At 39.2% G+C, this 13091-nt stretch overlaps 1 protein-coding gene across 1 annotated transcript; it reads left to right on the top strand.

Moving 5' to 3' along the window:
- The first annotated feature begins 7228 nt into the window (after positions 1-7228).
- Positions 7229-8892, top strand: LOC125778486 (uncharacterized). Its single transcript, XM_049456630.1, has one exon. The coding sequence runs from the start codon at positions 7370-7372 to the stop codon at positions 8606-8608; it is 1239 nt and encodes a 412-aa protein (XP_049312587.1). The 5' UTR covers positions 7229-7369; the 3' UTR covers positions 8609-8892.
- Positions 8893-13091: the final 4199 nt, after the last annotated feature.

Genomic DNA, 13091 nt, shown 5'->3' with positions numbered 1-13091 from the left:
GCCAAGGAAATTATCTTGGGACGTAATAGCTACATCTTGGTCATTGCAGGAAGGAAGTTGAGGGTGCGATTAATAACAGTTCCTGCTGATGTGCGATGTGTTGATTTTGTGGTCGACTCGATGTCTTGTGTGGGAAAGTAAAGAATTAGCTTTCGGACTTATGATTGCACAAGTAAATCTGAGTTGTTTTTATGAGTTTCCGTGGAACAATTTTGCGTACTTGCTACTACAAGAAAAGATTGTTTACAACAACTGGGTTTCATTTACAATGGAAATGTATTAAAATATATTAACTGTTACTGCATTGGTAACACATGTTTGTCGCATGGAATTATGTTTTGTAAAAAAATGCTAATCTGAGTGCCGGCTCGCAGGGATTCCTTTCCCTTTTTACACACTACTGCTGCGGCTGTTCAATGAACATGTTTTCAATTAAATATGCATTTATGTATATAGAATCATGCTCATATATAAGTATGTGTAGTACATGCGCATATTTAATGTAATAAAAATTATGTAAACGGTATGACTGACAAATGATTATGTGTGTCCGCTGTCAAAATATATTAGTCTCACTGAAAAAATGTGCATATGAGAAACTTGCCTGGGATCGTAAAACAAAAAAAGCAGAAGAAAAGTAAGATGTGTTACTATGAAACAGTGAAATTCACGCTTAATTTATGCAACAATTTCCAGGTACGTGCATAAAATGCATATTTGTGAGTGATGGAATGTCAGTCAGAAACTAACAATGATTTCTTGTATTTTTTTTTTGTTCGTGGCGAAATGTATCCTTTCGCTAAAGGTAGCGATGATCATAAAAAACGAAGATGGCACGCAAAGTAATTAAATTCTTGTTAGCTATGGTAAACCGAATATCGGCGCGAAAGGGTTACATTTGAGTGTGTCATGTTTTTTATGACATCTTTGCAGCATGGAGAATTCGTTGAAAGCAATTGTATGACGGCTCAAAATCAGTTGAGACATGAAAATATCAAATTTGGCGTAAGCAAAAAAATATTGTTGACTGAGAAATATTTTTGAAAATGAAATTTAATGACAACCTAGTGGTTTGGTTATACTTCTATGTGCCTTAATTCTATAAAACCAATAGCTCTTAGTTTATAAGTATAGTATAGTATAGTACAGTATAGTATATGAATACCGCACTGACATTAGAACTAAACCCTTATTCAAGGTATTCGCAACTTGTTTGAAAAATATAATTTTATGCAAGTAAAATACTTGTCAATTAGTTGTTATTTTTTTCTACAAAATAAAATCGTTTTCGAGACTTCAATTTGACCACTTCCCAATTAGCAAGCATGTTAAAAAATATAGAATGCTCGTTTTCTATGTGATATGTGGCGTAGGTCACCAGACCTGATCACTTTCACATGCTGTAGCTCTTCAATCTTAAGCTCAAACGGATCAACTGACATGTATGCCTGACAACTTTGTCCCATGACCGCTTTATTTACATTTAAATAAACATGTTGACACTTACAACTGTCCGACGTGACGAAACAATATCAAAGGTCCAATAAAAGCCTTCACCAAAGCAATCAAAGGAGGCATAAGAAAACAGTTACAGGACAATAGAAAAAAGGGTAAATAACCCTTACAAACTAGCTGACATATAAGTCGCAATGCTGAACAAGACGAGAGCAAAGAAAGTTATATTGCTGAAATGTTGTAACCCGTCGCAGGACATGTAGTTTTATTACAAGAAACCGGACTAAATATTTTGACATTTCGAAACACATCATTGACATTTTACGCTCAACAACGTAAAACGGGACAGTTATCAATGCAGTTGTCTGGCCGCGAGGCGTCAGCCGCGCAGACCGATCGCAAGTAAAGGATTCAGGAGAAAGTTTTATTTGTTTTCTTTATTGACTGGTGACCATATTTCCACACCGTTTTGCGCGTCAATGTAAGTGTAAGAAAACTATAAATAATATATGTACATGTGCACGTGTGTATAGTTGTGAGTGACATGCGACAAGCAACTTAGTGCGTCTAACCGCCAGAACAAACAGTAATCCATGTGTTCGTATGCATATTCTTTGAGGTTTTCGCCTGCAACAACAACAGACTTGTTTGAAAAAATATGATGAATTGTATGAAAAGCCAGATTTTCGGGATTATCGATTGTTGTTGGCAATTTAGGAGCATACGACAGCTGTCATAACTGCGACGACTACCGCATGAATTATGTATATACATATATGTATATGTAAAAATGTCTAAATGGGACTAAGCAGTTGCAGAATAAACTGAAATTGAAAATGTAAAAAAGGTGCTAAGACTTTCCTTAGCTTAGGCAAAGTGCTACACTTTTCTATTTGTTCGTTTGCTTGATAGTGTGATTGTTCGTATTTTCATTGAAGACAGAAAGAAGAAAACCGAAATCTAACGTGTTAAATCTTTAACAATCGTATTATATTTTTCTTACTTTAGTCCAATAGCGGTATTTTCTAGAAAGGATTATGTACACAAAGCAGAAGTGACAAATACTCGCAGTCCCTGAATTTTAATATGAAATGAAATGTTGCTTTTCCAGCATAATTGCAGTTGAGCTGTAATAATTAACGTTTTGTATTAGCATTTGTAAGGGCAGCTATTGCTGGGTGTTGCGAACTGTATTTGCTTTTTGCTGAACTACTCAAAGCACGCCAATAAGTTCAATTGCCATGCCTTTGAGAAGACCGCGCAAGCCCAGACGCCTTTTTTGCCGAAAAATATAAGAAATAAATCAGTAAGACAGCTGTATGGTGCAAGGGTCATCTTAACTAACGTAACGTTTGTTCAGCCAAAGGCTACTCACACATTGCTCACCGTGAGTGCTGCTGCGGTAACTAAACTCATAAGTCAGTCGCCTTTACCGCCAACCCCTACTGTGCCACCGGTACTGATTTTCACCAGTGTCCTCGCAATTTTTCGCTACATTTCCTAGTCTTGGCAAAGGCAACAGCTGTCATTTGGCATTGCTATGGTCGAACGCTCGCTGCTCCAGTTGCATAATCTTAGCAAAAGACGACGAAAATCCCCCGGCAACTGCACTGATTTACCTTTACTACTTATTGTTGTTGTATTATACGATTGCTTTCTTTGACGAAAATCAAATAAATTATAATGGCAATTTGTATGCATTGCATCTGTCGGTCGGTTGGGCAATGCAAAAAGAGTGTGTGGACAGGCGTGCAACGGGTGAAAAGCGTAAAATTGCTAGAGGATTTCGAGATATTAGGTGCAAAGCATTGAACGGCCGTAACGAACGGTTATGTGGGTTGAAGAACTTACTAAGAATTACAAATGAAATATCATTTATGAAATCTATTTGGTTAAAGCGATTGAAAAGAAAAATAAGTGCACAGTTGGTTTATAAGACAGCCGTTAAGAAGCAGTTAAATATCTCCTTAGTTCCCATGAAACAAGTTTGTCCTCTCGGAAGTACTAATTTAACTACTAAGCGGCCTCGCCTCCTTTTCGCCCGTTCATTCCACTTCACTTAACCGACAAACGAAAGTGCATTTCAAGCCTACCACCAATTACCGAATTTCAATTACTTGAAATTGCTATTTTTTATGATGTCGGGAAGATTTGCACTCGGCCGATAGGCGAAAGGATCTCGTGCAAACTGTCGCACATAAATTGCAATTTACTTTGTGCCAAATCGTGTTGAATTTACGATGGGGCTGCAATAGCAACATGAAATTATCCTTTCGTTTGTTGATCGTCAACTTCATTAACGATGTCTTTTGTTCGGCCAGACAAGCCTGCGAAGATGTGAGCCACGCTAAAGGTGGAAATCGACCTAAAGGAAGATGCTCTAAATTATTTGCAATAACTGCATTGTTGCACTATATCTCTTGTATTTATGTGTACATGTGTGTGTGTGTGTGGTTGCCGAGATCGCATTCCGTTTGATACATTCACAACACTTCCTGCCACTCCACTTCTGCTCGGCAGTTCGTGTAGGGTCCTTGACTGTATTTGAGAGTTTTCATTACGTACTCATTGTTCTCGTTTCAAAGATTTGTCTGTTTGCAGCACTAGCTGTCTAAGTACAGCTTCTGCTGTGATTTACGCCCGACAGGCACTCAGCCGCTGCATGTCCTGCTGCAGCCTGTCAGTTGTTGGGTTTTTAGTGCGAAAAGTTATGAGCATAAACATGACATTTAGAGGCACAAAAGGATATTTTCTGCACTTCTGCACTGTAATTTGGCAGAGCGGATCGGCCATAATGTTGGCGACAATACGCACTGGCAGCCGCTTGAACAGGAAGTAAAACGGAAAGAACATTTCGAGATGATTGGTTTACTTATAAAAGCAGCGGTAAATTAAATATAAAACAAAAAACATTTAATAAACTAAACCGTTGGAAAATAGTTTTCCAAAACAGCAGTCAACGCTTTTATGCCTCACTTCCGTCTGGTGCGATGAGAACGGTCGTTGGACAATGGTCAGAGAGTCTATTTATCCTTCAGGCATAAAAACATAATGGTCAAAGAATGAATAAGATTGAGTTAGTGGCGAAATTTATGCTCCGGACTCCAGATTACCAGCAATGATTTGGAAACATTGTGTGTGGTTATAACGTCCCAAAGCATCGTGTATTAACATTTTTATCGGACTATAAATCATTCATTTAAAAATCAATATTAAAATAGCAAACCGCTTACAATACCTAAATACAAGCAGCAGACTCACTTCGTTCCACCCTTTAACCGTTCGCTAATTAATCATTTCCGCACTCAAATATTATTGCGAATTCAAATCGGTAAGCCGAGGAGCAAAGGATTGCGATCGGCACATACTCAAAGCGTATTCAAACACAATGCCCAAAACATACAAAATACACCGAAAATATACTCTTCGTTTGTTTTACATTTGTAAGCGGTTCAATTGTTTTTGTGTTTTCTGCGATATGGAAATGGCAACAACAACACATTGCTCCAATATGTTCAATATTGCGAAAAGTCGAAAGGATAACTAATCAAAATCCCATTATTCATTGTTTGACGTTTTTTGTTGCATTACTTTGGGAAAACTAAACCCTTTTTAGCGTATTAATGCGGCGATGTGGTCGGTATATAATGTAGCGGCGATGTAAAGGGTGAAAGTGAATGTTGTTTTTCGGCTTTTCATAGCACTTTGCCACAATTCGCAACACCTTTCAACAGCCTATGTAGCAAAACAACTGAAGTTTTTATTCGAAATCACGAGAATTGTGTGCCACCGTCTTACGCAGAGACATAAATCGTAGCCATTAGAAGACTTAGAGTTTTAGCACATATTATTAATGAAACGCCCTATTCTTAGATTAGTTTTGAAATTGGAACTTATAGAATTTTTGCTTTTATACGCTAATAACAGTTTGGCACAATGCTTGTAAAACCCAAAAGGAAACGGCGGAGGACCTACAAAGTAAATACTAGATATACTTGTTCAGTGGGATAAGCTGAGTCGATTTAGCCATGTATATACGCGAACAGTTTTCGTGATATCGAACTAAAATTTTACACACTTCTTTTTGTGACCAAGAAGGAATCGATATCGGGCCATTTTAGCATATAGCTGCCATACAAATGGTAATTTTGGAAATCAAGTCCTTGTAAAGAAAACATTTTCATTTGACGTGTTATCTTCAAGAAATTCAGGCATCGTTATAATCTGAGAAAATATTGATCAGATCAAGTTAAATAATTTTAAATACTTTCTCTTTACAAATAAAATTTTAAAACTTTTTACATAAATATTTGCATGTGCTAAGGGCCACAAAGTTACCATTTCTTATTCATTTCATTGTCTTAAGATGACGCGCTACCCACTGTTTTACTTTCTTAATATGACAGACCATTCGAACTCACTTTCTCGTTGAAACTGTCACATTTGCGCACCATTAACTCGAGTACTCATTAGGAAAGATTTTACATGCAAATGTGTTGGAAAATCACTGAATTGTGTGAATCGATATTAAACGACTGAAAACCTTGCTATTTGTCTGTCTCTAATTGCTTTGCGGTTTGGTCGGCTTAAAAATTCTCTAAAAAAATCAAATCCGCTCATAAAAAATTCAATCCGTAACCAATGCGGTTGTCGAAAAGGACATTTTTCAACTAATGATGTGCAAAAGTGCAAAGGTACACAAAGTTTACCATACAGACATCCCATATATCCCTACATACATATGCTTATAATAATGGGTTCGTAAGTATGAATATGTCTTTGAAGGACTCCTATGTAAATTTTTGTTTTCTGTTGTTGATTTGATGATTTTAAAGTAAGTTGTACTACAAGAAAACAGAACACATCAAAGGTTCTAAAGTGCTGTGCAAAATAGATCCTTTTTTAAACCGAAATTTATTTGACAAATGGTGTGGAAAGAAGGCTCCCTTTGCATTAAGAAACTATGAAAACTTGTAATGAGCTCTGATGAGAGGTTTACTCGCCACAGGAAGCAAAGGTGAGGTAACTACGTAGTTGCACCAAAACTGAGCTTATGGAGAAAGGACGAACTGACCTGCGATTGTTGCTTGCCCACAGAAGGTGCATGTCTAAATTCTATGCATTCGAATGTGAAACTACACTAGACATTACAATCTGTTGCGCTCGGTGCAATTATGATCAAAATTATCGCAGGAAGCAAGTGTCACATTTAGCTTTAATAAATGTCACCGTCGAGGAGACAATTTTCTAAAAATATATTAACTACATTTAAACATGCAAAAGCACTGTTGCATGCCTCCGTTACCTTTAAGGGAGACGGCCTGCTTCGAAATCTTGACACCCCAGTAATGTGGAAATTATAGTCTAACTAATATAAGGAAAACCACTTCCTCTGCCATCCTAATTTTTTCACATTTACTACCCACGATACGATCTTTCTCATATGCAGGACTTTCAATTTGCCGCTATGACTGCAGGAATGTGTGTGAGTTCAAACGAACAATCACAAGATTTTATCGCGCTGCCTGGCAGGAAGAGCATAAGGAAATGAGAAAAGGCGCACACGCAGAGGTGCACCAAAGCAGCTAATAGTCACCAACAATGTAATGTCCTTTGTTACCAGACGGCTCTCATCGAGTCGAGAGCACTCGGAATTCCGTCGTTGCACTATACTATTTACATGTATTCGCATAACTTGAAGAGCGCCGCCGACTCTTTACTCACAACGAAAAGAGCACATTACGCAATGAGAGGTCGGTTTAGTGAAGAAAACGGGGTTGCTATGTTAATGGACATGGCGAGTATAAAAGCGGTTTCGCGCGCGTTGACTAATCAGTTTGTCAGCAAATGTGAACGAGAGCATATTTAATATCAAGACGTTCTGAAGCTCAAATAATATTAGAAAAGTATAAATATGTTAAAGTGGACGGCATCAGCGCAGAAGCTGAACCAGCTTACACCAAGTATCCGAACGGCCACCACATCGATACGAACACCACATCCATTAGTGGAGGCTAAGCGTCGACGGCGACGTGCAACCATTAGTAACAAGGAGAACATACGATATACGTCAACTCCAATGGTGGAGAGAGAGCGTAATAGTCCGCTATTACTTTCTCCATTAACGGATATTTTGAATGTCACACCAAAAGACATGTCGCCTTTAATGGAGCGTACACCAGGACGAATTCGAGTCACAAGCACGAGCGTAGCTGGTCGCCCACTGCCAAATCGGCGACATTCAACAGTGGGTCTTTTTTTACATCCGGCACCGACTTATGCATCTACCTTGCCACGCTTCGAGGAAGAATATTCGCCGAGTACCGCGCTGCCGACCGGACAACAAGTAGCGCTAAGGGGACTAGTGCCAGATCCCTTTATAAGCAATTTACGTTACTTCAACACACCCGAGTTGGCGAAACGGAAACAAAAGGGGGACTTAGAGAAACTAAAGGCCGCCAGAAAATCATTGCCTAGAAAACTGGAAGCAGATTTTGCAGAGATCGCGAAGGAATGTGGCGAGGAAAAGTTAACGAAGCACATAAAGAACGAGTCACACTCGGCGGGTATGAGCGACCAAACTCTGGATAAGCTAATTGATGCTATTCTAGACTCGGCGCGTAAGGATGAGAAGAAGAAGGTGAAGCCGCGCAAGTCTTTTAACCTGCGCCGTCGTACGCTACTCAAAAATCAAGCCGAACAAAAAGTCAGCGAATTGGTGCTTTCACCATCCTATGCTGCAGGCGAGGATCCAGCGAGTGATCTCAGCTTTATGTTCGTTGACCAGCGGCCAAAGCATGTGATGAAAACAGAGAACGCCACCAAATCACCACTTACTCCAGCGCCAGTGACGCCTCCGCCAGGCACGCCAATATCCACTGATATTCTCCAAAAAATGCCCACGCCCGCACCCACAAGTATTTCGACAACCGATGCTAATTCTGCACACCAACATCATTACCTACGCTCAAGCTTAAGCAGAGAACGACTGGACCACACCTTTCAGTTGGAGACGCCCGCGCGAATACCGTTGCAAAGAAAGCGACAAAGGCGTAAAACACTAGCAGCGCCAATCGGCAGTACGAAACGTTTGAAAACTGGAGGCATCAACTACTTCGAGGTGGGATTGGCGTTGCCCTCAATCTATGTCTAATATTGTTGCTGTTGTTGTTGTACGAATTTAGTTCTGTTTAAGTTTCGACTTTTTGTTAATTTGTTGACAAACTAGGGGAAATGCTCACTTATTACGCTTTTAGATTTTAAGATACTTATTTATTTTTAATACTTAGCTAAATTATGTATTAAATATTAATTTTTAAGTTATATTCTTTGTTCAATGTGTTGTCACACATCATCGTCATCGATCTGAATATGCATCACCACCGTTCTCAAGATATTGGTGAACACACTGAGGCTTGAAATAAATATATTCAATATGAAAAGAAGCAATTTGTTTGTATTTCCAGATTCTTTACTCTCAAATAATGATTTGAAATTTCGGAATGGCTTGAAATATGCGTTCAACAGCAATATAAAACATATCAAAAAATTAATAGCTTCAACAGCTGAAAGCGCAGTAAATTAATTTCAAAGTATTGACAGAAATTTAATTTATGGTTGGCCGATGGTAAACCCTTCAATACTTCCGCTTTTTAACAGATACACAAATTGATTAGTTGAAGGTTTGTTCAACCAATTGCGGAGGAAGGTTCAAATTAAAGAGATAATTTTTTTATTACTAAAACAGGTTGTTTTTGTAGAGCAAGGGTTAAACGAGCGGAAAAATGTCGGAAATAAAGAGCAAGGTTCAAAATGTTTTGGTGAGGGCGTAGATAAACGCAGCTGTTCACATTACGAAAATTAAGAACAGTAGATAAAAAGGAATATTTTGGGATTTGAAACTTCTTTCAGAAATTTAGCGAAATACGCGCATGTATTTAAATTATTTTTCGACATTAAAAAAGAAGACGTTTTTAAATGATATCATTACTATTTTTGTGCATCAGTAGTTGGTTTTCTCGACCTAGCCAAGTTATTAGGAAAATATGATTTGATGACCTTAGATTCACTCCCTGCGATTAGTGCTTGCACCTAACAAACAAGTCTCGCATTTAACATCGAGATGTGACTGAACTGTTTTTATATACATACATATGTATAATTGAACTTTAACAACATCCTGTTCTTAGCTGTTTGTCGCTTCCGCCCGTATATTCTACGGTCTCTTTGGAGCAATGGCTTAGATGTAATAATTGGTAACTGTAGCAGGTAACAGTAAAAGGTAGGTAAGCACCTTTCAGCATATGCAACGCCTATCAATTAGCTAACGCAATTGTTTACTTAGGCTCGTTAATGCAAACAATCCGTCAAACGCTGACGATCAGGTGCTTCCCGTTGGCACAGCTATTCATAAAAATTGCCGGCACGCTTACACTGTTATAGTTCACTTTTCCAGTTACTCCTTATTTGAGAACTTCGGTTGTTGCACGCACATACGTGCAGCACATCTCTGCATGCCTGCGTCTTCGCAGCTGTCACCAAATTCGGGCGATCAATTAGTGCGACACTTGTTGGCACTGAAACGCCTTCAGTTGTCTGTGCCACGCCGCACAATAATTCCATTTTCTACCAGCATTTTTGTTGGTTCCACCACATTTACTGCTACGTAATCCTGTTTTTCCAGCGACAGGTTTTTCTCGTCCACACAATTCGTAGTTTCTGCGGGTTTTTCCCTCATACCGAGGGTTTGTTTTGTTTCAAATGCGTAACGGATTTGGATTAGAATTCGGCTTGTCAGTTGAGTTCGGTGGCAGTGTCATGCTCGCTGTTGGGAGTAGGAGTGGTTGTTGCCTACAATCGCGCACGTGGCTGTTGTCTAAAGTTACTGACAAATTGAAATTTTCTATGCGAATTGCCGGACGATTTAAATGTGTTGCCGGTTTCGCGGTGGTGTTTCGTAGAATTGAAACCTGCTGCTTGTTTCTTATAGAATATAAAATTGGTCAATTGGATTTGTGGTTCAGAAGGCGTCACCGCGTCACCTTTCTAATTGAATAATTGCTTTCCATTTGTATCTGGTTAGAAATGCAAGGTGTTTTTAACGTTCTACGTTTGAAGTGTTCTAAAACATGAACAGGGTTGCAAATTTCTAAAATGTTCAATACATCATCTTCTCAATCTTTGTTCCCTTCTTTGACAAATCGCCTCCTTATTTTGGTAACGATAAAATAACTTCAACCGCAAATTGCCACAGATGCTGCCATTTTAATTGATATTAACTTAGATAATTCATTCATATCCTCAATCAAGTTGCCAAAGTACGCACTTCGAGCTCTTGAATCAGCTGTGTCATTGCTTGAAGGCATATTCCTCATCTTGGGGTAGCACGACAACTTATTTGACAGGCAACGGTACTCTGAGATTTTGCGTGCTTCTTTGGATTCGTACTCCCCTAGAGCTGTGCATCCTTTACTTCGCTTCGCGTACACATGCGTTTTGTTGTTTTTATTGCGCTTATGTAGTGGCAGGGCGTGATTTAATTTCGATTTCAATGCATATAATACTGGTTGCTAAGGTTGGCCGTTTGCTTCCGCTGTTTCGCAGTTGCACCTTTATGCTGCGCAGTTGTTTCAAGCAACGACTGATTCCTGTCTGCCTCTGCGCCTTTGCGGTCGTTGCCGTGGGCAATTTTACGAGTTTCTTCGGCTGAAAGCTGATGGCTGATGGCTGACGGCTGACGTTGCACCAATTGCTGCGCGAAAATTCGAAAGGAGTTCGGTTTGCAGTTTGTAATTTGCAAAATTAAGGAAGCATCTGCGGCTACGACCTACGTATGTATGTACCTTCATTTACTTACACGATCAGCGCAAATCCAGTTCATAGTCGCACTCAGCTACGCTTTGCAATGCATATCCTTGCATCCTCCTGTGAGTATGTTTTGTCATTGGTGTTTATTCGAGCACCAAAGCGTATCCTTGCGCACAATATTTACTTAGGCAGACATATGAACACATAAAGGTTTTTTGGCGATTGTTTGCATGTTTTCGAAGTCCTTTTCTCCTTTGGTTTAAGACATTATCCTTTGGGTACATTTATAGTGATTTATCGAAACTTGTTTCCAATGCAAAAAATCACTAATTTCTGCTGCTTTAAACAGTTTCCAATCACCAAGCATTTTATTTCCGTTACCAAAATCTGTGCCTCGCTGTTGCTAATACACAGACCGCCCTAATTATCTTCACCACACATTTCGTTTACTTTCAACCGCAGGAGCCCTGCATTCTACCACTAAATTTTAAAAATCTCTTAAATTTAATCTGCCCCCGGATGTGTCACCGGGCAAGTATTTCCAGCCTCCACGCTGCTAATCAAATCTGCTTAGCTGCTTACGGAGAAAGTAAATCTTCACAGCCACAAACAACAGCGCGAACCCCATCACGTACACACCCATAGGCTTATGAGCTTGCCGTATTTCCTTCATAAGCTGGTCATTGAAATGACGCTGCTGAGTGAAAGTAACCAAAATGCAATTATATATTGGCAAATATTATGCAAACAAAGGTCGAAGCATGTATGCAGCGCCGAACAGCCCGCGCACCCTGCCGTGAGCGACGAGAAAAGTATCCTGCCAGCACTTTGCCTAAACATTCAATTCTACCATTTTGGGCCTGGAGTTGTTACTTCATACGCTCTAGAAAAGCAAACAAGATGCAAATCCCTTTTTTATTGTCAATATACTGCAGCTCAAAGCACTCGGCGCCCAGGTTGGTGGATGGTAAACGTGAGCAAAATCTAATAATTATAATTCATTTTGTATATCGTTTGTTTATGCGTCGATTTGAGGATGTTCCGTCGCACACGCCCCTTCTCAGCGTTAGTATCCTGCTGAGCGCGAATGTAGACCACGCTAAGTGAAAGTTGCCTCAAACTATATTAGTTACTTAAAATAATGCACCGTTTCCCTGTTCTTCGAGTTCTGTCTAAATTCTTTCGTGTTTGCAAATAGCAATATTTGAAATATGGATTAACGTGTTAGGTTGCGGCCTTTGCATGACGGGACCTTAAGTGCTAACATCTACAGACACAAACCGCACATTTCGCATTCAACTAATTTTAATTGCCAAATAATTAGAGCACACATTGATGGCGTCAACAACTAGGTAAATGCAAAACCAAAAGAGCTATAGACAAACGGCAAGGAGTAGTGATTTGAAGTTCTAATCTCTTGATATCCGGAGGTTTTCAATGCAAATTCTAAAAGGGTAAACAGCGTAAAGGTAGGATAAAAGTAGGTGCTATAGACAAATCTATGACCATCGGGCCAAGTCGTTACTTTCCTCCCCTTCCGCATACTAATCGAGTGACACATTTTAAACCATATATGTGACAGTAATAAGTTTGGTTTGACATCGCCTGTCGAGAGGCAACTAATATAAGAAATAACTTCTTAAATATGCGAAAGAGATAATGAAACTTAACTCAAGAAACTTGACAACCCCTAAAATAAAGTTTTGAGTTTCACTATTTCAGCAACTAAAGTTAGGGAACGACCAGTACATTCGGAAAAGTTCTCTCACATATAATCAATTGCTTGAAAATCTCAACACGCGCATCAAAACCAAATTACCTTTTATCGG

This window comes from Bactrocera dorsalis, chromosome 4 (assembly GCF_023373825.1).
Source record: "Bactrocera dorsalis isolate Fly_Bdor chromosome 4, ASM2337382v1, whole genome shotgun sequence".
NCBI lineage: Eukaryota > Metazoa > Arthropoda > Insecta > Diptera > Tephritidae > Bactrocera > Bactrocera dorsalis.
Note: the sequence above shows the minus strand (reverse complement) of the source record. Positions and strands in the feature narration are given on the sequence as shown.

Coding starts and splice junctions, on each gene's coding strand:
- LOC125778486 (XM_049456630.1), top strand. CDS start 7,370: ATGTTAAAGTGGACGGCATCAGCGCAGAAGCTGAACCAGCTTACACCA.